Source organism: Convolutriloba macropyga, chromosome 14 (assembly GCF_964194025.1).
Source record: "Convolutriloba macropyga chromosome 14, txConMacr16.3, whole genome shotgun sequence".
Taxonomy (NCBI): Eukaryota; Metazoa; Xenacoelomorpha; order Acoela; family Convolutidae; genus Convolutriloba; species Convolutriloba macropyga.
The window spans coordinates 47182275-47208512 of NC_134481.1; the positions used below are offsets into that span (position 1 = coordinate 47182275).

Sequence of the window (26238 nt, forward strand, 5' to 3'; positions counted from 1 at the left end):
AACATTTCTCAATCGAGCGACTGAAGTTTTGGCTCTATCTGGACATCGTGGCAAACGTCATCCATCAGATTTGCAAACACGTCTCTGATTTCGTTGTGTCGTAGGTGCGTATATACGCCTTTATTCAGGGAAAATCTTGACGGTGGCTTCATGCAGGTAAAATCTTGACACCGTAACGTTTTTAGGCCAGAAATTAGGTAACTCAACTTTCTTCATTGCCAGAATTTGCTTTCTTCAAGTGGGGCTTAACAATGGCCATTTTAGGGGATTGGGGGAAACATCCCGCCTTCAGCGAAAGATTAAGAAATTTCAGGAGGTCGAGAAAATAATAATTTGGAAATGACTTTACAAGATGTGTTGGAATGATGTCCAGTGGAGACGTACTGTGTGACGACGCCGAAATCAAATATCTAAACTGACTTATCGACAACTCTGTGAACGAATTCATTGAGTTAATTTCAGTTTTCAGAATTTCAGGCCCCATCGCATTGGGAATCGATGTAATAATATTTTCCTCTTTAGATATAAAGAACTCGTTGAAGTCGTTTGCGAGCTGTTTGTTTGTTTTCACATTTTGGAGCTGTTCTACATCTTGACCCTGAAGCAATTTTAAGGTGCCATTTTTTCTAGGGCTAAAATTTTCCATCAACGCATTCTCAATGTATAATCTACGCTTCTCTAAGAATTTTTCAAAAAACATATGGATATTATTTTCATATTCAGATTTCTGTACAGATGTTTTCGACTTTCTGTATTTACGCTCGGCTTTTCTCTTCTTTCGTTTCAATCTCAAAAGCTCGTCATCAATGAATGGGCATTGATGTTTAGTAAATCTTTTATTTAGAGTGGTAGAACGGAATCCAAATTATTCTCGTCAAACCTTAAATACATATGCCATGCTTCATAAATGCTTGAGGCAATATCAAATTTTAAGCAAAACTTCAAAAAGCTAATTAAAATTTCAAATTGGAACTTCTTCCAATTTCTATACATCAAACGTTTTCGAGATTTGCGTTGTTTCACACTGCTGAGCGAGAAACAAACAAACGAATGGCCCGAAGAAGTAATGAAGCTATTGGATTTAACATTAATTGAAATATTGTTTGACGAAATAATATGGTAAAGAATCCCACCATCTCTATGCGTTTTCTCCGAGACGTACTGAGTCGGGTCAAAATCTTCACAAAATGAGTTCCAAATGTTTGATGCATCATTATTTACATTCAATAAAATGTTAAAATCACCCAGGAGGACAATCTTGTCGAATTGTAGCCTTTTCTCTGCAAAAAGAATAGTAAAGTGATCAAGGAATAATTTAACATTTAGTCCAGGTTGTCGATGAACAGCGATTTCTAAATAACTGGTAGCCCTAACAGTTAAAAAGGCATAACAGCATTCAAAAAATTCAGATGTTTTTTTTTCAAAATTTTTCAAATGGAGATCATATCGGTAACCCCGAAGGACAACACTGCTTTAGAATAAAATTGTCATCTGAGTTGTTTGTAATCCACGATTCTATAAATACTCCCAAACCAATTTTATTTACTTCCAAGAGGGCATATACATCTTTGGTTTTGTTCCTGACAGAGCATACATTATGTAGACAAATGTTTAGTTCAGTAGATCTTTGTTTCGTCGATCTTTGTTTTAATGGAGTTCAGTAGATCTTTGTTTTAATCTTTGTTTTAATTACTGGCTAATTGTCAAATTTGATCAACTTTTTATCGTCAATCACGGGCTGCTTCATTCATGTTAAAAAAAAGTTATAAAAGGACGTGTACACCATCGGGCAACAATGGATGTATTGCGGAACATAAAGGATGACGAGTACCATTTAGCCGGATGCTCCACTCCAAGCTGTTCTCCTCCAGACAGTGTAAAAACGGCCCAGTCATAAAAAGAACTAACAAATTGAGAGGAGAGCATCTATATTTACATATATATATATATATATATATATATATATATATATATATATTTATATATATATATATATATATATATATATATATATATATAAAAACGCACATTTATATATATGTATATATTATATATATAAATATATATATATATATATATATATATATATATATACAAATATATATATATATATATATATATATATATATATATATTTATATATATAAATATATACATATATATAAATGTGCTATTTCGTTCGGTTGTGAAAGATTCATATCAAGTCCCACGGGCCGCTAAGGCATGGCCATGGCTCGCGAGGCATGGCCATAATGTGGTAATTATATTGCAGCCCGCAGATAATGCTCAATTTCAACCAATAAGAATAGAGATTAATTTTCGATCTATTGTCCCAATTTTTCTGTTTTCGATCTGTTGTCCTTTCCATCTATTGTCCGGCCACCTATATATATAACTCATTTTTCTCTTCAAATTTAAATACACAATGGAAGGCTTTCAGACGAGCGTCTGAAGCGCGCTGATATTTTAAGTGTATGTTGGAGCCTACTTGCCGCCCCCGAGTTGACTGACTTCCGTAATCGGGGCAGGAGTTTTGGATTTTAAAAATCATTTAAGTTGAAACGGCTACTCCACCAGGAGACTGAAAGAACATCAAATTGCAAAAAATAAGGCTGAAGAATAACAGATTGTATTCCAAAGTTGCGAAAGCATGTTCTGAGTTCATGGTGTTGATGAAGTCACCTCGGACGAACTTTCTGCTAATGGTATAACTAAAATCCCCCAAAAGGGTGCAAGCAGCTTAGCGGGTGCATTGTGTTTGCACCCCCTGAAGCACGAGATATAGTTTTTCGTAATGATTTGCTATGTAATAACACGTATTAAATCTCTCTTGGAGCGCAAACTGCCAACTTAGAACAACCAAAGCGTGGAAAGCCTTCTACACACTCAAACGAAATGTTTCGAGCAGAACCTCAATGGAAACGAAACTGAACGCTTACATAGGATACGTAGTGCCCGTACTCACTTACGCCTCCCAAGTCTGGTACCCTTCGAAGACTGACATGAAATCAATCGAGAAGATCCAGCAAAAGGCAACAAAGTGGATATGCGGTGGAAACGACGAATACCATCAAAGACTCGAAACGCTGAAAATACTCCCACTCTCCATGTACATGGAAATGCACGATGTCCTCTATCTCCTCTCAATCCTAGAAGGCAATTACTACGTCCCCGAAGACAAACTGCCAAAGCGAAAAGAAAACGAAACAAGACAAAAGCAGGAATTTGAACTCCCCAAACACCGACTACATAAATCAGACGAAAATTTTTTCTTCAGAGCCACAAAGCTATTCAACATCATCAGTAGGACAACGGAGAAGCCAATGACGAAGAAACTTCTGACAGAGATGTACCAAAACTATTTCCACAGAAGCTACAACGAACTCGACAGCTGCACCTGGAGACTTCTATGCAACTGTGGAATCTGCAAACCAATGAAAAAACTCGTGCCAAACGAAAACTGAAGGGTTCCACACCCGAGGGCTCCGACCCTAAAGACTCTCCTACTACTACTACTACTACTACTACTACTACTATTCCAACTGGGGGTGCATACCGTACTTTGAAGGCAAAAACGGGATAGATCCGAGGGCAATGTTGAAGTTTGGACTCGTTCCCATTAAGCCCCCCCCCCCCCCAGCTTAGTGTTCAGATAACCTATAGTCCCCCATCATGGTAATTATAGCATAATGGGGGGGGGGGGGGACTATAGCGGGAAAGACCCGAAGTTTGTCCGAGAAGACGATTTCGTGCTCCTGGACTACAAACTGATTCTGTAGAATTTGAAATCTTGCCTTTCATGGTTATCAATCCTCCAAACTTGCTAATTACTCTCAAACGAAATATACAACAATAAGTTTATTTCTTTAGATCTTTTGTAATGCAATTTTTGCTTGAGCAATTTTACGTTTCACGCTTTTAACTTTTTGTGCTCGAAATTTAGATAAACACGTAAATCCCGGAGGGCATTAAGTCGCTTAGCAGCTTTTGTCGTTTGAGAGCAATTTGCCAGATGTTAGTTGGCTATGTTGCAACTCTTTTGGATTTTGCTTTTAGCAAGAACCCTGATTTCTACACATTGACATTGTTTTGCTCTCAGTTGTTGCTGTAGTAACTATAATACGCGGTGATAAAATTTTTCAGGTGCTTAGAATGAGCGCAGAAACAGAATCCCAAATCAACGAGAAAGATCACGCCTTCGGTTTTGACAACATACAAGAAGTTAGATATGAAAATTTGAAGGCTCTGCTTTCCAAAAGTAGTCGCTATTCTAGTTTACTTTTAACTAAGCTACAAGTAGATGAGCGGAAGGAATCAAAGCAAGCTAAACGCACGGGGAGGAAACGAAAGTCAGAGAATGAGGAGTCTAGAAATAAAAAGAAGCAGCGTTCCAGGAAGTTGGATGAGAAGGTGTTGAAGGATATAACAAAGGAAGATATGACTAGAAGTGCTGCTAACGAGAATGCAGAAAAAGATGATCATACGCATTTGTGCCAGTACGAAACGCCAAAATCGTTTCACGGTAAGGTTTTTCATAGAAATTTAGTTCTCGCTGAAAAGGGGACCTACCCGTAGAGTAAAGCGCAGACAAGAATGGTCGAAATGTTACAACCTCACCATCAAGAGAAATCAGATCATTTTTACTACACAGGAAAAATCAATTTTTAAGTTAACGGCAGAAGAATGATTAATTCTGTTTGGATTATGAGTTCTCAAACAACGACAAAGGACAACAGAAGGTTCAAATCTTCATCAATTACACAAGTCAGCAAAAGTCATAGAACTAAGAGGGGCCAGATAAATGGGGACGCAAGGGCCCACCCAGTGTCTAATCCCATAACGAAAGTATATTCAAAGAAGAACAGACTTTTTGGCTCTATTAAAAAGATTAGCCATAGCCAATCGCGTCGAAAAAAATTAGTTTATTTTCACGTGTGTTTTCACGTTTCAAATTTTCCCATCGAATTAAAAGAAACGTGTCAAGTAAACTCACAATCTCGGGCAAATTAAACATAGTGCAAAGTACGCTGCTTATTCCGATTGTCAATTTTGCTTCCAATTGTTACATGCCGTCAAAAACCGACCTCAGGAATTTTGAAACTTTTTAAAGCCTAATTGTTGTAGTAAACTTATTAAATAGTCTCCATCTTCCACCCGGGAGGCTATTTACTGTGTTTCAGCTCATGATTGTTGTTATTTACTGAGTGATAAGAGGCCGGACATTGTTTGGGTAGCCCCAATTACTGGAGATTTCAGATTCCGGCGGAAGAATTCGTATCTGAGACAAACATCTTGATTTGAATTTTTCTAGCATTTGGTGTGAGGTTTCCCCGCATCTGCTTGATTTATTCATTCATTTAGCTTAATTATTTGGAGAACTTATTCCTCCGCACGTTCTTTTCTCAGTCAACCTTTGGCACGATAGTTCTCCGCATTTGTTCGACTGATTTATTTGTCTTATTATAGCTTTTTATTTAGATAATAGGATTTAGACTTCGTTTAATTAGGACTTATCCAGCGCATACTGCAGTCTTCGGACTGTTTTTTTTTGTCCCAAAGAATGACGGCTTTATCCCCACCGCATCCGATCCGCCATGCACTGTGTGCATGGGTATATGTAAAGAACAAGCGCGTTATCTGCCTTAGATGAAATGTTTTTTTGTTTCTTTGCACTTAAGTCACGAGCAATGAGGAGTCGAAACATTGTTTCGACACAATTGCTCTCTTTTCCTTTCGAAGGTCAGTTGCTTCTGTTATTCTCCCTTCACTGTAGCTGCATTTGATTCTTTTAAAAATTTAGCTTTTATGTGTTTTGTTTTGCTCTGATGTTCTATCTACACTGTCTGATTCGTGATAAAAGATTCAACTGCGAAAAAACGAGTTTCGTCTCTGGTCAGCATCGTGTTTATGAATTCTCGGTTTGTTATTACTTTCTTATTTTTGATAAAAGCAGCTGTCCAATTATATTATTGTTTTGTACTGAAATTATTTTCAAAACTTTTTCTAGTTTGAATTTGGTTTTGCTTTTGTCTGATTCTTGATAACAGATCCAACTGAGAAAAAAGGATTTTCTTAGGTCAGAATTGTATTTCTGAATTCTGTTTTTGCTTTGTGTTAATATTTTTTTTGATAAAAAGCAGCTGTACAATTATTTTCGTAATTGATTTACTTAAATTGTTTTCAAAACTTTTTCTTGTGTGCATTTGGTTTTGCTTTTTTGATGCTGAAATCATACTGTCTAAAAAATGATCAAATATATTTGTCTGATTGTTCCTCAACTTCGATTAATATATTTTTTAACTGCAATAGTTGACTCCTTGTAGAAAAGAGATTTCGAATAGTCTACTTTAATTTGCAGGCGTTTTTAGGCTGCCTTTTCTCAAACTTTTTGGCGGTTTTAAAGTTTAATTTATTGTGCTGAAGTCAATATTAAATGTTTTTTTTCCGTTTGCGCTTAGGTCACGAGCAGTGAGGAGTCGAAACTGTTTTTGAAACAATTGCTTTCTTTTCCTATCGAAGATCAGTTGCTTCTATTATTCTCCCTTCACTGTAGCTGCATTTGATTCTCTTTTAAAAATTTAGCATTGGAGTGTTTTATTTTGTTCTGCTGTTTTCTATCTAAACTGTCTGATTCCTGATAACAGATTCAACTGAAGAGAAAAAAGGATTGTGCTCTCTTGTCAGCATCGTGTTTTTGAATTCTCGGTTTGTGTTTACTTTTAAATTTTTGATAAAAAGCAGCCGTCTAATTATATTATTAATTGTTTTGTACTGAAATTATTTTCAAAAATTTTTCTATTTTGAATTTTTTTGCTGTTGTCTGATTCCTGATAACAGATTCAACTGAAAAAAGGATTTTCTTAGGTCAGAATTGTTTTTGACTTCTGTTTGTTTTTGCTTTGTGTTAATGTTTTTTTTGGTAAAAGCAGCTGTAATATTTTTTTAGTAGTTGATTTGTACTTAAATTGTTTTCAATTTTATTTTGCATTTGGTTTTGCTTTTGTGATGCTGAAATCATTTTGTCTGAAAAATGATCAAAATATTTGTCTGATTGTTGCTCAACTTTTATTAATAGTGTTCTTTTTAACTGTATTGGTTGACTCCTTGTAGAGAATAGATTGCGAATCGTCTACTTTGATTTTGCAGGCCATTTTAGGCTGCCTTTTCTCAAACTTTTTGCCGGTTTTAAAGTTTAATTTATTGTACTGAAGTCAATGTTAAATGTTTTTTTCTGTTTGCACTTAGGTCAAAAGCAATGAGGAGTCGAAACTGTTTCGAAACAATTGCTTTCTTTTCCTATCGAAGATCAGTTGCTTCTTTTATTCTCCCTTCTCTGTAGCTGCATTTGATTCTCTTTTAAAAATTTAGCATTTAAGTGTTTTGTTCGGTTTGCTCTGATGTTTTATCTACACTGTCTGATTCCTGATAATAGATTCAACTGAGAAGAAAAGAGCATTTTCCTCTCTGGTCAGCATCGTGTTTTTGAATTAGCGGTTTGCTTTTACTTTCTTATTTTTGATAAAACGCAGCTGTCCAATTATATTATCAATTGTTTTTAAATGAAATTATTTTCAACCTTTTTCTATTTTGAATTTGTTCTTGCTTTTGTCTGATTCCTGATAACAGATTCAACTGAGAAAAAAGGATTTTCTTAGGTCAGAATTGTTTTTGATTTCTGTTTGTTTTTGCTTTGTGTTCATATTTTTTTGGTAAAAAGCAGCTGTAAAATTGTTTTAATAGTTGATTTGTACTTAAATTGTATTCAAAACTTTTTCTTGTGTGCATCTGGTTTTGCTTATGTGATGCTGAAATCATACTGTCTGAAAAACGATCAAAAATATTTGTCTGATTGTTCCTCAAATTCGATTAATATATTTTTAACTGCATTATTGACTCCTTGTAGAAAATAGATTGCGAATCGTCTACTTTGATTTGCAGGCGTTTTTAGGCTGCCTTTTCTCAAACTTTTAGGCGGTTTTGAAGTTTAATTTTCGTGTTGAAGTCAATATTAAATGTTTTTTCCGTTTGCGCTTAGGTCACGAATAGTGAGGAGTCGAAACTGTTTCGACACAATTGCTTTCTTTTCCTTTCGAAGATCAGTTGCTTGTATTATTCTCCCTTCACTGTAGCTGCATTTGATTCTCTTTTAAAAATTTAGCATTGGAGTGTTTTATTTTGTTCTGCTGTTTTCTATCTAAACTGTCTGATTCCTGATAACAGATTCAACTGAAGAGAAAAAAGGATTGTGCTCTCTTGTCAGCATCGTGTTTTTGAATTCTCGGTTTGTGTTTACTTTTAAATTTTTGATAAAAAGCAGCCGTCTAATTATATTATTAATTGTTTTGTACTGAAATTATTTTCAAAAATTTTTCTATTTTGAATTTTTTTGCTGTTGTCTGATTCCTGATAACAGATTCAACTGAAAAAAGGATTTTCTTAGGTCAGAATTGTTTTTGACTTCTGTTTGTTTTTGCTTTGTGTTAATGTTTTTTTTGGTAAAAGCAGCTGTAATATTTTTTTAGTAGTTGATTTGTACTTAAATTGTTTTCAATTTTATTTTACATTTGGTTTTGCTTTTGTGATGCTGAAATCATACTGTCTGAAAAATGATCAAAATATTTGTCTGATTGTTGCTCAACTTTTATTAATAGTGTTCTTTTTAACTGTATTGGTTGACTCCTTGTAGAGAATAGATTGCGAATCGTCTACTTTGATTTTGCAGGCCATTTTAGGCTGCCTTTTCTCAAACTTTTTGCCGGTTTTAAAGTTTATTTTATTGTACTGAAGTCAATGTTAAATGTTTTTTTCTGTTTGCACTTAGGTCAAAAGCAATGAGGAGTCGAAACTGTTTCGAAACAATTGCTTTCTTTTCCTATCGAAGATCAGTTGCTTCTTTTATTCTCCCTTCTCTGTAGCTGCATTTGATTCTCTTTTAAAAATTTAGCATTTAAGTGTTTTGTTCGGTTTGCTCTGATGTTTTATCTACACTGTCTGATTCCTGATAATAGATTCAACTGAGAAGAAAAGAGCATTTTCCTCTCTGGTCAGCATCGTGTTTTTGAATTAGCGGTTTGCTTTTACTTTCTTATTTTTGATAAAACGCAGCTGTCCAATTATATTATCAATTGTTTTGAAATGAAATTATTTTCAACCTTTTTCTATTTTGAATTTGTTCTTGCTTTTGTCTGATTCCTGATAACAGATTCAACTGAGAAAAAAGGATTTTCTTAGGTCAGAATTGTTTTTGATTTCTGTTTGTTTTTGCTTTGTGTTCATATTTTTTTGGTAAAAAGCAGCTGTAAAATTGTTTTAATAGTTGATTTGTACTTAAATTGTATTCAAAACTTTTTCTTGTGTGCATTTGGTTTTGCTTATGTGATGCTGAAATCATACTGTCTGAAAAACGATCAAAAATATTTGTCTGATTGTTCCTCAAATTCGATTAATATATTTTTAACTGCATTATTGACTCCTTGTAGAAAATAGATTGCGAATCGTCTACTTTGATTTGCAGGCGTTTTTAGGCTGCCTTTTCTCAAACTTTTAGGCGGTTTTGAAGTTTAATTTTTGTGTTGAAGTCAATATTAAATGTTTTTTTTCCGTTTGCGCTTAGGTCACGAATAGTGAGGAGTCGAAACTGTTTCGACACAATTGCTTTCTTTTCCTTTCGAAGATCAGTTGCTTGTATTATTCTCCCTTCACTGTAGCTGCATTTGATTCTCTTTTAAAAATTTAGCATTTGAGTGTTTTGTGTTGTTTTGTTTTGCTGTATTGTTCTATCTACACTTTCTGATTCGTGATAAAAGATTCAACTGCGAAAAAAGGAGTTTCGTCTCTGGTCAGCATCGTGTTTATGAATTCTCGGTTTGTTATTACTTTCTTATTTTTGATAAAAGCAGCTTTCCAATTATATTATTGTTTTCAAAATTATTTTCAAAAGTTTTTCTAGTTTGAATTTGTTTTTGCTGTTGTCTGATTCCTGATAACAGATTCAACTGAGAAAAAAGGATTTTCTTAGGTCAGAATTGTTTTTGAATTCTCTGTTAGTTTTTGCTTTGTGTTAATGTTTTTTTGGTAAAAAGCAGCTGTACAATTTTTTTAATAGTTGATATGTACTAAATTGTTTTCAATTTTATTTTGCATCTGGTTTTGCTTTTGTGATGCTGAATTCATACTGTCTGAAAAGTGATCAAAATATTTGTCTGATTGTTCCTCAAATTCGATTAATATATTTTTAACTGCATTATTGACTCCTTGTAGAAAATAGATTGCGAATCGTCTACTTTGATTTGCAGGCGTTTTTAGGCTGCCTTTTCTCAAACTTTTAGGCGGTTTTGAAGTTTAATTTTTGTGTTGAAGTCAATATTAAATGTTTTTTTTCCGTTTGCGCTTAGGTCACGAATAGTGAGGAGTCGAAACTGTTTCGACACAATTGCTTTCTTTTCCTTTCGAAGATCAGTTGCTTGTATTATTCTCCCTTCACTGTAGCTGCATTTGATTCTCTTTTAAAAATTTAGCATTGGAGTGTTTTATTTTGTTCTGCTGTTTTCTATCTAAACTGTCTGATTCCTGATAACAGATTCAACTGAAGAGAAAAAAGGATTGTGCTCTCTTGTCAGCATCGTGTTTTTGAATTCTCGGTTTGTGTTTACTTTTAAATTTTTGATAAAAAGCAGCCGTCTAATTATATTATTAATTGTTTTGTACTGAAATTATTTTCAAAAATTTTTCTATTTTGAATTTTTTTGCTGTTGTCTGATTCCTGATAACAGATTCAACTGAAAAAAGGATTTTCTTAGGTCAGAATTGTTTTTGACTTCTGTTTGTTTTTGCTTTGTGTTAATGTTTTTTTTTGGTAAAAGCAGCTGTAATATTTTTTTAGTAGTTGATTTGTACTTAAATTGTTTTCAATTTTATTTTACATTTGGTTTTGCTTTTGTGATGCTGAAATCATACTGTCTGAAAAATGATCAAAATATTTGTCTGATTGTTGCTCAACTTTTATTAATAGTGTTCTTTTTAACTGTATTGGTTGACTCCTTGTAGAGAATAGATTGCGAATCGTCTACTTTGATTTTGCAGGCCATTTTAGGCTGCCATTTCTCAAACTTTTTGCCGGTTTTAAAGTTTATTTTATTGTACTGAAGTCAATGTTAAATGTTTTTTTCTGTTTGCACTTAGGTCAAAAGCAATGAGGAGTCGAAACTGTTTCGAAACAATTGCTTTCTTTTCCTATCGAAGATCAGTTGCTTCTTTTATTCTCCCTTCTCTGTAGCTGCATTTGATTCTCTTTTAAAAATTTAGCATTTAAGTGTTTTGTTCGGTTTGCTCTGATGTTTTATCTACACTGTCTGATTCCTGATAATAGATTCAACTGAGAAGAAAAGAGCATTTTCCTCTCTGGTCAGCATCGTGTTTTTGAATTAGCGGTTTGCTTTTACTTTCTTATTTTTGATAAAACGCAGCTGTCCAATTATATTATCAATTGTTTTGAAATGAAATTATTTTCAACCTTTTTCTATTTTGAATTTGTTCTTGCTTTTGTCTGATTCCTGATAACAGATTCAACTGAGAAAAAAGGATTTTCTTAGGTCAGAATTGTTTTTGATTTCTGTTTGTTTTTGCTTTGTGTTCATATTTTTTTGGTAAAAAGCAGCTGTAAAATTGTTTTAATAGTTGATTTGTACTTAAATTGTATTCAAAACTTTTTCTTGTGTGCATTTGGTTTTGCTTATGTGATGCTGAAATCATACTGTCTGAAAAACGATCAAAAATATTTGTCTGATTGTTCCTCAAATTCGATTAATATATTTTTAACTGCATTATTGACTCCTTGTAGAAAATAGATTGCGAATCGTCTACTTTGATTTGCAGGCGTTTTTAGGCTGCCTTTTCTCAAACTTTTAGGCGGTTTTGAAGTTTAATTTTTGTGTTGAAGTCAATATTAAATGTTTTTTTTCCGTTTGCGCTTAGGTCACGAATAGTGAGGAGTCGAAACTGTTTCGACACAATTGCTTTCTTTTCCTTTCGAAGATCAGTTGCTTGTATTATTCTCCCTTCACTGTAGCTGCATTTGATTCTCTTTTAAAAATTTAGCATTTGAGTGTTTTGTGTTGTTTTGTTTTGCTGTATTGTTCTATCTACACTTTCTGATTCGTGATAAAAGATTCAACTGCGAAAAAAGGAGTTTCGTCTCTGGTCAGCATCGTGTTTATGAATTCTCGGTTTGTTATTACTTTCTTATTTTTGATAAAAGCAGCTTTCCAATTATATTATTGTTTTCAAAATTATTTTCAAAAGTTTTTCTAGTTTGAATTTGTTTTTGCTGTGGTCTGATTCCTGATAACAGATTCAACTGAGAAAAAAGGATTTTCTTAGGTCAGAATTGTTTTTGAATTCTCTGTTAGTTTTTGCTTTGTGTTAATGTTTTTTTGGTAAAAAGCAGCTGTACAATTTTTTTAATAGTTGATATGTACTAAATTGTTTTCAATTTTATTTTGCATCTGGTTTTGCTTTTGTGATGCTGAATTCATACTGTCTGAAAAGTGATCAAAATATTTGTCTGGTTGTTGCTCAATTTTTATTAATAGTGTTCTTTTTAACTGCATTGGTTGACTCCTTGTGGAGAATAGATTGCGAATTGTCTACTTTGATTTTGCAGGCCATTTTAGGCTGCCTTTTCTCAAACTTTTTGCCGGTTTTAAAGTTTAATTTATTGTACTCAAGTCAATGTTAAATGTTTTTTTTTCTTTTTGCACTTAGGTCAAGAGCAATGAGGAGTCGAAACTGTGTTTCGACACAATTGCTTTCTTTTCCTATCGAAGATCAGTTGCTTCTATTATTCTCCCTTCACTGTAGCTGCATTTGATTCTCTTTTAAAATTTTAGCGGTTGTGTGTTTTGTTTTGCTGTATTGTTCTATCTAAACTGTCTGATTCTTGATAACAGATTCAACTGTGAAGAAAAAAGGATTTCCCTCTCTGGTCAGCATCGTGTTTTTGAATTCTCGGTTTGTTTTTACTTTTATGTTTTTGATTAAAAGCAGCCGTCTAATTATATTATTAATTGTTTTGTACTGAAATTATTTTCAAAAATTTGTCTATTTGAATTTGCTTTTGTCTGATTCCTGATAACAGATTCAACTGAGAAAAAAGGATTTTCTTAGGTCAGAATTGTTTTTGAATTCTCTGTTTTTGCTTTGTGTTCATATTTTTTTTGGTAAAAAGCAGCTGTACAATTGTTTTAATAGTTGATTTGTACTCAAATTGTTTTCAAAACTTTTTCTTGTGTGCATTTGGTTTTGCTTATGTGATGCTGAAATCATACTCTCTGAAAAATCAAAAATATTTGTCTGATTGTTCCTCAACTTCGATTATTATATTTTTTAACTGCATTATTGACTCCTTGTAGAAAATAGATTGCGAATCGTCTACTTTGGTTTGCAGGCGTTTTTAGGCTGCCTTTTCTCAAACTTATGGCGGTTTTTAAGTTTAATTTTTTGTACTGAAGTCAATGTTAAATGTTTTTTTCTGTTTGCACTTAGGTCAAGAGCAATGAGGAGTCGAAACTGTGTTTCGACACAATTGCTTTCTTTTCCTATCGAAGATCAGTTGCTTCTATTATTCTCCCTTCACTGTAGCTGCATTTGATTCTCTTTTAAAAATTTAGCATATGAGTATTTTGTTTTGTTTTGATGTATTCTTTCTAAACTGTCTGATTCCTGATAACAGATTCAACTGAAGAGAAAAAAGGATTGTCCTCTCTGGTCAGCATCGTGTTTTTGAATTCTCGGTTTGTGTTTACTTTTTAATTTTTGATAAAAAGCAGCCGTTTAATTATATTATTAATTGTTTTGTACTGAAATTGTTTTCAAAACTTTTTCTAGTTTGATTTTTTTTGCTTTTGTCTGATTCCTGATAACAGATTCAACTGAGAAAAAAGGATTTTCTTTTGTCAGAATTGTGTTTTTGAGTTCTCGTTTTGTTTTTACTTTCTTGTTTTTGATAAAAAGCAGCTGTCCAATTGTATTATTAATTGTTTTGTACTGGAATTGTTTTCAAAACTTTTTCTAGTTTGAATTTGGTTTTGCTTTTATCTCATTCCTGATAACTGATTTAACTGAGAAAAAAGTATTTTATTAGGTCAGAATTGTATTTTTGAAATTTGTTTTTGCTTTGTGTTAATATTTTTTTTGATAAAAAACAGCTGTACAATTATTTTAGTAATTGATTAGTACTTAAATTGTATTCAAAACTTTTTCTAGTTTGAATTTGTTTTTGCTGTTGTCTGATTCCTGATAACAGATTCAACTGAGAAAAAAGTATTTTCTTAGATCAGAATTGTTTTTGAACTCTCTGTTTGTTTTTGCTTTGTGTTAATGTTTTTTTGGTAAAAACCAGCTGAACAATTTTATTAATAGTTGATTTGTACTTAAATTGTTTTCAATTTTATTTTGCATTTGGTTTTGCTTTTGTGATGCTAAAATCATACTGTCTGAAAAATGATCAAAATATTTGTCTGATTGTTGCTCAACTTTTATTAATAGTGTTCTTTTTAACTGTATTGGTTGGCTCCTTGTAGAGAATAGATTGCGAATCGTCTACTTTGATTTTGCAGGACATTTTAGGTTGCCTTTTCTCAAACTTTTTGCCGGTTTTAAAGTTTAATTTTTTGTACTGAAGTCAATGTTAAATGTTTTTTTTCTGTTTGCACTTAGGTCAAGAGCAATGAGGAGTCGAAACTCTGTTTCGAAACAATTGCTTTCTTTTCCTATCGAAGATCAGTTGCTTCTATTATTCTGCCTTCACTGTAGCTGCATTTTATTCACTTTTAAAAATTTTGCATTTAAGTTTTTTGTTTTGTTTTGCTCTGATGTTCTATCTATCTACACTGTCTGATTCCTGATAACAAATTCAACTGAGAAGAAAAAAGGATTTTCCTCTCTGGTCAGCATCGTGTTTTTTAATTAGCGGTCTGATTCTACTTTCTTATTTTTGATAAAAAGCAGCTATTCAATTATATTATCAATTGTTTTGAAATGAAATTATTTTCAACCTTTTTCTATTTTTAATTTGTTCTTGCTTTTGTCTGATTCCTGATAACAGATTCAACTGAAAAAAAAGGATTTTCTTAGGTCAGAATTGTTTTTGAATTCTTTGTTTTTGCTTTTTGTTCATGTTTTTTTTTGGTAAAAACCAGCTGTACAATTGTTTTAATAATTGATTTGTACTTAAATTGTTTTTAAAACTTTTTCTTGTTTGCATTTGGTTTTGCTTTTGTGATGCTGAAATCATACTGTCTGAAAAATGATCAAAATTTTTGTCTGATTTTTGCTCAACTTTTATTAAGTGTTCCTATTAACTATTAACTGCATTGCTTTACTCCTTGTAGAGAATAGATTGCGAATCGTCTACTTTGATTTTGCAGGCGTTTTTAGGCTGCCTTTTCTCAAACTTTTGACGGTTTTTAAGTTTACATTTTTGTGCTGAAGTCAATGTTAAATGTTTTTTTTTGTTTGCACTTCGGTCACGAGCAATGGGGAGTCAAAACTGTTTCGACACAATTGCTTTCTTTTCCTATCGAAGATCAGTTGCTTCTATTAATCTCCCATCACTGTAGCTGCATTTGATTCTTTTAAAAATTTTGCATTTAAGTGTTTTGTTCGTTTTGCTCTGATGTTCTATCTACACTGTCTGATTCCTGATAACAGATTCAACTGAGAAGAAAAAAGGATTTTCCTCTCTGGTCAGAATCGTGTTTTTGAATACTCGGTGTTTTTTTAATTTCCTTTTATTGATAAAAAGCATCTGTCCAATTATATTATTATTTGTTTTGTACTGAAATAGTTTTCAAAACTTTTTCTAGTTTGAATTTGGTTTTGCTTTTGTCTGATTCTTGATAACAGATTCAACTGAGAAAGAAGGATTTTCTTAGGTCAGAAATGTATTTCTGAATTTTGTTTTTGATTTGTGTTAATATGTTTTTTTGATAAAAAGCAGCTGTACAATTATTTTAGTAATTGATTTACTTAAATTGTTTTCAAAACTTTTTCTTGTTTGCATTTGGTTTTGCCTTTCTGATGCTGAAATGATACTGTCTGAAAAATGATCAAAATATTTGTCTGATTGTTCCTCAACTTTGATTAATAGTGTTATTTTTAACTGCATTGGTTGACTCCTTCTTGAGATTAGATTGCGAATCGTCTACTTTGATTTTGCAGGCGTTTTTAGGCTGCCTGTTCTCAAAATTTTTGCTGGTTTTAAAGTTTAATTTATTGTACTGAAGTCAATGTTAAATGTTTTTTTCTGTTTGCACTTAGGTCAAGAGCAATGAGGAGTCAAAACTGTGTTTCGACACAATTGCTTTCTTTTCCTATCGAAGATCAGCTGCTTCTTTTATTCTCCCTTCACTGTAGCTGCATTTGATTCTTTTAAAAATTTTGCATTTAAGTGTTTTGTTCGTTTTGCTCTGATGTTCTATCTACACTGTCTGATTCCTGATAATAGATTCAACTGAGAAGAAAAAAGGATTTTCCTCTCTGGTCAGCATCGTGTTTTTGAATTAGCGGTTTGCTTTTACTTTCTTTTTTTTTGATAAAAAGCAGCTGTCCAATTATATTATTGTTTTGTACTGAAATTGTTTTCAAAACTTTTTCTAGTTTGATTTTTTTGCTTTTGTCTGATTCCTGATAACAGATTCAACTGAGAAAAAAGGATTTTCTTTTGTCAGAATTGTGATTTTGATTTCTCGTTTTGTTTTTACTTTCTTATTTTTGATAAAAAGCAGCTGTCCAATTGTATTATTAATTGTTTTGTACTGGAATTGTTTTCAAAACTTTTTCTAGTTTGAATTTGGTTTTGCCTTCGTCTGATTCCTGATAACTGATTTAACTGGGAAAAAAGTATTTTATTAGGTCAGAATTGTATTTTTGAAATCTGTTTTTGCTTTGTGTTAATATTTTTTTGATAAAAAACAGCTGTACAATTATTTTAGTAATTGATTAGTACTTAAATTGTATTCAAAACTTTTTCTAGTTTGAATTTGATTTTGCTTTTGTCTGATTCCTGATAACTGATTTAACTGAAAAAAAGTATTTTCTTAGGTCAGAATTGTATTTTTGAAATCTGTTTTTCCTTTGTGTTAATATGTTTTTGGTAAAGAGCAGCTGTACAATTATTTTTAGTAATTGATTTATAACTAAATTGTTCTCAAAAGTTTTTCTTTGCATTTGGTTTTGCTTTTGTGATGCTGAAATCATACTGTCTGAAAAATGATCAAAATATTTGTCTGATTGTTCCTCAATTTTGATTAATAGTGTTATTTTTAACTGCATTGGTTGACTCCTTCTTGAGATTAGATTGCGAATCGTCTACTTTGATTTTGCAGGTGTTTTTAGGCTACTTTTTCTCAAACTTTTTGGCGGTTTTAAAGTTTAATTTATTGCGGTGAAGTCAATGTTAAATGTTTTTCGGTTTGCACTTAGGTCAAAAGCAATGAGGAGTTGGAACTGTGTTTTGACACAATTGCTTTCTTTTTCTTGCGAAGATCAGTTGCTTCTTTTATTCTCCCTTCACTGTAGCTGCATTTGATGATTCTCTTTTAAAAATTTAGCATATGAGTATTTTGTTTTGTTTTGATGTATTCTTTCTAAACTGTCTGATTCCTGATAACAGATTCAACTGAAGAGAAAAAAGGATTGTCCTCTCTGGTCAGCATCGTGTTTTTGAATTCTCGGTTTGTGTTTACTTTTAAATTTTTGATAAAAAGCAGCCGTTTAATTATATTATTAAATGTTTTGTTATGAAATTTTTTTCAAAAGGGTTTCTATTTTGAATTTGTTTTTGCTGTTGTCTGATTCCTGATAACAGATTCAACTGAGAAAAAAGGATTTTCTTAGGTCAGAATTGTTTTTGAATTCTCTGTTTTTGCTTTGTGTTCATATTTTTTTTGGTAAAAAGCAGCTGTACAATTGTTTTAATAGTTGATTTGTACTTAAATTGGTTTCAAAACTTTTTCTTGTGTGCATTTGGTTTTGCTTATGTGATGCTGAAATCATACTGTCTGAAAAATCAAAAATATTTGTCTGATTGTTCCTCAACTTCGATTATTATATTTTTTAACTGCATTATTGACTCCTTGTAGAAAATAGATTGCGAATCGTCTACTTTGGTTTGCAGGCGTTTTTAGGCTGCTTTTTCTCAAACTTATGGCGGTTTTTAAGTTTAATTTTTTGTACTGAAGTCAATGTTAAATGTTTTTTTCTGTTTGCACTTAGGTCAAGAGCAATGAGGAGTCGAAACTGTGTTTCGACACAATTGCTTTCTTTTCCTATCGAAGATCAGTTGCTTCTTTTATTCTCCCTTCACTGTAGCTGCATTTGATTATTCTTTTAAAAATTTAGCATTTGAGTATTTTGTTTTGTTTTGATGTATTCTTTCTAAACTGTCTGATTCCTGATAACAGATTCAACTGAAGAGAAAAAAGGATTGTCCTCTCTGGTCAGCATCGTGTTTTTGAATTCTCGGTTTGTGTTTACTTTTAAATTTTTGATAAAAAGCAGCCGTTTAATTATATTATTAATTGTTTTGTACTGAAATTTTTTTCAAAAGTTTTTCTATTTTGAATTTGTTTTTGCTGTTGTCTGATTCCTGATAACAGATTCAACTGAGAAAAAAGGATTTTCTTAGGTCAGAATTGTTTTTGAATTCTCTGTTTTTGCTTTGTGTTCATATTTTTTTTTTGGTAAAAAGCAGCTGTACAATTGTTTTAATAGTTGATTTGTACTTAAATTGGTTTCAAAACTTTTTCTTGTGTGCATTTGGTTTTGCTTATGTGATGCTGAAATCATACTGTCTGAAAAATCAAAAATATTTGTCTGATTGTTCCTCAACTTCGATTATTATATTTTTTAACTGCATTATTGACTCCTTGTAGAAAATAGATTGCGAATCGTCTACTTTGGTTTGCAGGCGTTTTTAGGCTGCTTTTTCTCAAACTTATGGCGGTTTTTAAGTTTAATTTTTTGTACTGAAGTCAATGTTAAATGTTTTTTTCTGTTTGCACTTAGGTCAAGAGCAATGAGGAGTCGAAACTGTGTTTCGACACAATTGCTTTCTTTTCCTATCGAAGATCAGTTGATTCTATTATTCTCCCTTCAATGTAGCTGCATTTGATTCTCTTTTAAAAATTTAGCATATGAGTGTTTTGTTTTTTGATGTATTCTTTCTAAACTGTCTGATTCCTGATAACAGATTCAACTGAAGAGAGAAAAGGATTGTCCTCTCTGGTCAGCATCGTGTTTTTGAGTTCTCGGTTTGTGTTTACTTTTAAATTTTTGATAAAAAGCAGCCGTTTAATTATATTTTTAATTGTTTTGTACTGAAGTTTTTCTATTTTGAATTTGTTTTTGCTGTTGTCTGATTCCTGATAACAGATTCAACTGAGAAAAAAGTATTTTCTTAGATCAGAATTGTTTTTGAACTCTCTGTTTGTTTTTGCTTTGTGTTAATGTTTTTTTGGTAAAAACCAGCCGAACAATTTTTTTAATAGTTGATTTGTACTTAAATTGTTTTCAATTTTATTTTGCATTTGGTTTTGCTTTTGTGATGCTGAAATCATACTGTCTGAAAAATGATCAAAATATTTGCCTGATTGTTGCTCAACTTTTATTAATAGTGTTCTTTTTAACTGCATTGGTTGACTCCTTGTAGAGAATAGATTGCGAATCGTCTACTTTGATTTTGCAGGCCATTTTAGGCTGCCTTTTCTCAATCTTTTTGCCGGTTTTAAAGTTTAATTTTTTGTACTGAAGTCAATGTTAAATGTTTTTTTTCTGTTTGCACTTAGGTCAAGAGCAATGAGGAGTCGAAACTCTGTTTCGAAACAATTGCTTTCTTTTCCTATCGAAGATCAGTTGCTTCTATTATTCTGCCTTCACTGTAGCTGCATTTTATTCACTTTTAAAAATTTTGCATTTAAGTTTTTTGTTTTGTTTTGCTCTGATGTTCTATCTACACTGTTTGATTCCTGATAACAAATTCAACTGAGAAGAAAAAAGGATTTTCCTCTCTGGTCAGCATCGTGTTTTTTAATTAGCGGTTTGATTTTACTTTCTTATTTTTAATAAAAAGCAGCTATCCAATTATATTATCAATTGTTTTGAAATGAAATTATTTTCAACCTTTTTCTATTTTTAATTTGTTCTTGCTTTTGTCTGATTCCTGATAACAGATTCAACTGAGAAAAAAGGATTTTCTTAGGTCAGAATTGTTTTTGAATTCTTTGTTTTTGCTTTGTGTTCATGTTTTTTTTTGGTAAAAACCAGCTGTACAATTGTTTTAATAATTGATTTGTACTTAAATTGTTTTTAAAACTTTTTCTTGTTTGCATTTCGTTTTGCTTTTGTGATGCTGAAATCATACTGTCTGAAAAATGATCAAAATATTTGTCTGATTGTTGCTCAACTTTTATTAAGTGTTCCTATTAACTGCATTGGTTTACTCCTTGTAGAGAATAGATTGCGAATCGTCTACTTTGATTTTGCAGGCGTTTTTAGGCTGCCTTTTCTCAAACTTTTGGCGGTTTTTAAGTTTACATTTTTGTGCTGAAGTCAATGTTAAATGTTTTTTTTGTTTGCACTTCGGTCACGAGCAATGGGGAGTCAAAACTGTTTCGACACAATTGCTTTCTTTTCCTATCGAAGATCAGTTGCTTCTATTAATCTCCCATCACTGTAGCTGCATTTGATTCTTTCAAAAATTTTGCATTTAAGTGTTTTGTTCGTTTTGCTCTGATGTTCTATCTACACTGTCTGATTCCTGATAACAGATTCAACTGAGAAGAAGGGATTTTCCTCTCTGGTCAGAATCGTGTTTTTGAATACTCGGTGTTTTTTAAATTTCCTTTTATTGATAAAAAGCATCTATCCAATTATATTATTAATTGTTTTGTACTGAAATAGTTTTCAAAACTTTCTCTAGTTTGAATTTGGTTTTGCTTTTGTCTGATTCTTGATAACAGATTCAACTGAGAAAGAAGGATTTTCTTAGGTCAGAATTGTATTTCTGAATTCTGTTTTTGATTTGTGTTAATATTTTTTTTGATAAAAAGCAGCTGTACAATTATTTTAGTAATTGATTTACTTAAATTGTTTTCAAAACTTTTTCTTGTTTGCATTTGGTTTTGCTTTTGTGATGCTGAAATCATACTGTCTGAAAAATGATCAAAATATTTGTCTGATTGTTGCTCAACTTTTATTAAGTGTTCCTATTAACTGCATTGGTTTACTCCTTGTAGAGAATAGATTGCGAATCGTCTACTTTGATTTTGCAGGCGTTTTTAGGCTGCCTTTTCTCAAACTTTTGGCGGTTTTTAAGTTTACATTTTTGTGCTGAAGTCAATGTTAAATGTTTTTTTTGTTTGCACTCAAGAGCAATGAGGAGTCGAAACTGTGTTTCGAAACAATTGCTTTCTTTTCCTATCGAAGATCAGTTGCTTCTATTTTTCTGCCTTCACTGTAGCTGCATTTGATTCACTTTTAAAAATTTTGCATTTAAGTTTTTTTTTGTTTTGCTCTGATGTTCTATCTACACTGTCTGATTCCTGATAACAAATTCAACTGAGAAGAAAAAAGGATTTTCCTCTCTGGTCAGCATCGTGTTTTTTAATTAGCGGTTTGATTTTACTTTCTTATTTTTGATAAAAAGCAGCTATCCAATTATATTATCAATTGTTTTGAAATGAAATTATTTTCAACCTTTTTCTATTTTTAATTTGTTCTTGCTTTTGTCTGATTCCTGATAACAGATTCAACTGAGAAAAAGGATTTTCTTAGGTCAGAATTGTTTTTGAATTCTTTGTTTTTGCTTTGTGTTCATGTTTTTTTTGGTAAAAACCAGCTGTACAATTGTTTTAATAATTGATTTGTACTTAAATTGTTTTTAAAAATTTTTCTTGTTTGCATTTGGTTTTGCTTTTGTGATGCTGAAATCATACTGTCTGAAAAATGATCAAAATATTTGTCTGATTGTTGCTCAGCTTTTATTAAGTGTTCCTATTAACTGCATTGGTTTACTCCTTGTAGAGAATAGATTGCGGATCGTCTACTTTGATTTTGCAGGCGTTTTTAGGCTGCCTTTTCTCAAACTTTTGGCGGTTTTTAAGTTTACATTTTTGTGCTGAAGTCAATGTTAAATGTTTTTTTTGTTTGCACTTCGGTCACGAGCAATGGGGAGTCAAAACTGTTTCGACAGAATTGCTTTCTTTTCCTATCGAAGATCAGTTGCTTCTATTAATCTCCCATCACTGTAGCTGCATTTGATTCTTTTAAAAATTTTGCATTTAAGTGTTTTAATCGTTTTGCTCTGATGTTCTATCTACACTGTCTGATTCCTGATAACAGATTCAACTGAGAAGAAGGGATTTTCCTCTCTGGTCAGAATCGTGTTTTTGAATACTCGGTGTTTTTTTAATTTCCTTTTATTGATAAAAAGCATCTATCCAATTATATTAATAATTGTTTTGTACTGAAATAGTTTTCAAAACTTTCTCTAGTTTGAATTTGGTTTTGCTTTTGTCTGATTCTTGATAACAGATTCAACTGAGAAAGAAGGATTTTCTTAGGTCAGAATTGTATTTCTGAATTCTGTTTTTGATTTGTGTTAATATTTTTTTTGATAAAAAGCAGCTGTACAATTATTTTAGTAATTGATTTACTTAAATTGTTTTCAAAACTTTTTCTTGTTTGCATTTGGTTTTGCCTTTCTGATGCTGAAATGATACTGTCTGAAAAATGATCAAAATATTTGTCTGATTGTTCCTCAACTTTGATTAATAGTTTTCTTTTTAACTGCATTGGTTGACTCCTTGTTGAGATTAGATTGCGAATCGTCTACTTTGATTTTGCAGTCGTTTTTAGGCTGCCTGTTCTCAAAATTTTTGCTGGTTTTAAAGTTTAATTTATTGTGCTGAAGTCAATAATAACTCTTTTTTTTCTGTTTGCACTTAGGTCAAGAGCAATGAGGAGTCAAGACTGTGTTTCGACACAATTGCTTTCTTTTCCTATCGAAGATCAGCTGCTTCTATTATTCTCCCTTCACTGTAGCTGCATTTGATTCTTTTGTATAATTTTATAAAATTTTGAAGTGTTTTGTTCGTTTTGCTCTGATGTTCTATCTACACTGTCTGATTCCTGATAATAGATTCAACTGAGAAGAAAAAAGGATTTTCCTGTCTGGTCAGCATCGTGTTTTTGAATTAGCGGTTTGCTTTTACTTTCTTATTTTTGATAAAAAGCAGCTGTCCAATTATATTATATTTTTGTACTGAAATTGTTTTCAAAACTTTTTCTAGTTTGATTTTTTTTGCTTTTGTCTGATTCCTGATAACAGATTCAACTGAGAAAAAAGGATTTTCTTTTGTCAGAATTGTGTTTTTGAATTCTCGTTTTGTTTTTACTTTCTTATTTTTGATAAAAAGCAGCTTGTCCAATTGTATTGTTAATTGTTTTGTACTGAAATTGTTTTCAAAACTTCTAGTTTGAATTTGGTTTTGCTTTTGTCTGATTCCTGATAACTGATTTAACAGAGAAAAAAGTATTTTCTTAGGTCAGAATTGTATTTTTGAAATCTGTTTTTGCTTTGTGTTAATATTTTTTTTTTGATAAAAAACAGCTGTACAATTATTTTAGTAATTGATTAGTACTTAAATTGTATTCAAAACTTTTTCTAGTTTGAATTTGATTTTGCTTTTGTCTGATTCCTGATAACTGATTTAACTGAGAAAAAAGTATTTTCTTAGGTCAGAATTGTATTTTTGAAATCTGTTTTTCCTTTGTGTTAATATGTTTTTGGTAAAGAGCAGCTGTACAATTTTTTTAGTAATTGATTTATAACTAAATTGTTCTCAAAAGTTTTTCTTTTTTGCATTTGGTTTTTGCTTTTGTGATGCTGAAATCATACTGTCTGAAAAATGATCAAAATATTTGTCTGATTGTTCCTCAATTTTGATTAATGGTGTTCTTTTTAACTGCATGGGTTGACTCCTTGTAGAGAATAGATTGCGAATCGTCTACTTTGATTTTGCAGGTGTTTTTAGGCTACTTTTTCTCAAACTTTTTGGCGGTTTTAAAGTTTAATTTATTGCGGTGAAGTCAATGTTAAATGTTTTTCGGTTTGCACTTAGGTCAAAAGCAATGAGGAGTTGAAACTGTGTTTTGACAAAATTGCTTTCTTTTTCTAGCGAAGATCAGTTGGTTCTTTTATTCTCCCTTCATTCGAGCTGCATTTGATTCTCTTTTAAAAGTTTAGCATTTAAGTGTTTTGTTTTGCTCTGATGTTCTATCTACACTGTCTGATACCTGATAACAGATTCAACTGAGAAAGAAAGGATTTTCTTAGGTCAGAATTGTGTTTTTGAATTCTCTGTTTGTATTTGCTTTGTGCTAATTTTTTGTTTGATAAAAAGCAGACGTACAATTTTTTTAATAATTGATTTGTACTTAAATTGTTTTCAAAACTTTTTCTTGTTTGCATTTGGTTTTGCTTTTGTGATGCTGAAATCATACTGTCTGAAAACTGATCAAAATATTTGTCTGGTTGTTCCTCAACTTTGATTAATAGTGATCTTTTTTCCTGCATTCGTTGACTCATTGTAGAGAATAGATTGCGAATCGTCTACTTTGATTTTGCAGGCGTTTTTAGGCTGCCTTTTTGTCAAATTTTTTGGCGGTTTTAAAGTTTAATTTGTTGTGCTGAATTCAATGTTAAATGTTTTTCTGTTTGCACTTAGGTCACGAGCAATAAGGAGTCGAAACTGTGTTTCGACACAATTGCATTCTTTTATCGAAGGTCAGTTGCTTCTATTATTCTCCCTTCACTGTAGCTGCATTTTATTCTTTTAAAAATTTAGCATTTAAGTCTTTTGTTTTGTTTTGCTCTGATGCTCTATCTACTCTGTCTGATTCCTGATAAGAGATTCAACTGAGAACGAAAAAGGATTTTCTTTGTTCAACATCGTGTTTTTGAATTCTCGGTTTGTTTTTAGTTTCCTATTTTTAATAAAAAGCAGCTGTCCAATTTCATTTAATTGTTTTAAACTGAAATTGTTTTCAAAACTTTTCTAGTTTGAATTTGTTTCTGCTTTTGTCTGATTCCTGATAACAGATTCCACAGAAAAAAAAGGATTTTCTTAGGTCAGAAGTTTGTTTTTGAATTCACTGTTTGTTTTTGCTTTGTGCTAATGTTTTTTTTGGTAAAAATTAGCTGTACAATTATTTTAATAATTGATTTGTGCTTAAATTGTTTTCAAAGCTTTTTCTTGTTTGCATTTGGTTTTGCTTTTGTGATGCTGAAATCATACTGTCTGAAAAATGATCAAAATATTTGTCTGATTTTTCCTCAACTTTTTAAATAGTGTTCTTTTTAACTGTATTGGTTGACTCCTTGTAGAGAATAGATTGTGAATCGTCTACTTTGATTTTGCAGGCGTTTTTAGGCTGCCTTTTCTCAAACTTTTGGCGGTTTTTAAGTTTACATTTTTGTGCTGAAGTCAATGTTATATGTTTTTTTTCTGTTTCCACTTAGGTCACGAGCAATGCGGAGTCGAAACTGTTTCGACAGAACTGATTTCTTTTCCTATCGAAGATCAGTTGCTTCTATTATTCTCCCATCACTGTAGCTGCATTTGATTCTCATTAAAATATTTAGCATTAAAATATTTTTTTGTTTTGCTGTGATGTTCTATCTAAACTGTCTGGTTCCTGATAACAGATTCAACTGAAAAGAAAAAGGATTTTCCTCTCTGGTCAGCATCGTGTTTTTGAATTCTCGGTTTGTTTTTACTTTCTTATTTTTCGTTAAAAGCAGCTGTCCAATTATATTATTGTTTTGTACTGAAATTGTTTTCCAAACATTTTCTAGTTTGAATTTGTTTTTGCTTTTGTCTGATTCCTGATAACAGATTCAACTGAGAAGAAAAGGATTTTCTTAGGTCAGAATTGTGCTTTTGAAATCTCCGTTTGTTTTTGCTTTGTGCTAATTTTTTTGATAAAAAGCAGTTGTATAATTATTTTAATAATTGATTTGTACTTAAATTGTTTTCAAGACTTTTTGTTGTTTGCATTTGGTTTTGCTTTTGTGATGCTGAAATCATACTGCCTGAAAACTGATCAAATTGTTTGACTGATTGTTTTTCAATTCTGATTAGTGTTGTTTTTAACTGCATTGCCTGACTCCTTGTGAAA

General features: G+C 31.8%; 1 protein-coding gene across 1 annotated transcript in view; it reads left to right on the top strand.

The window, feature by feature from the left end:
* Positions 1–4055: 4055 nt before the first annotated feature.
* Positions 4056–26238, top strand: part of LOC142353251 (lymphoid-specific helicase-like) — a 76045-nt gene continuing 53862 nt past the window's right edge. Inside the window, exon 1 of the mRNA XM_075405485.1 lies at positions 4056–4522. Within this exon, the coding sequence (XP_075261600.1) occupies positions 4153–4522 (370 nt within the window). The 5' untranslated portion in view covers positions 4056–4152. The remainder of the gene's footprint in view (positions 4523–26238) is intronic.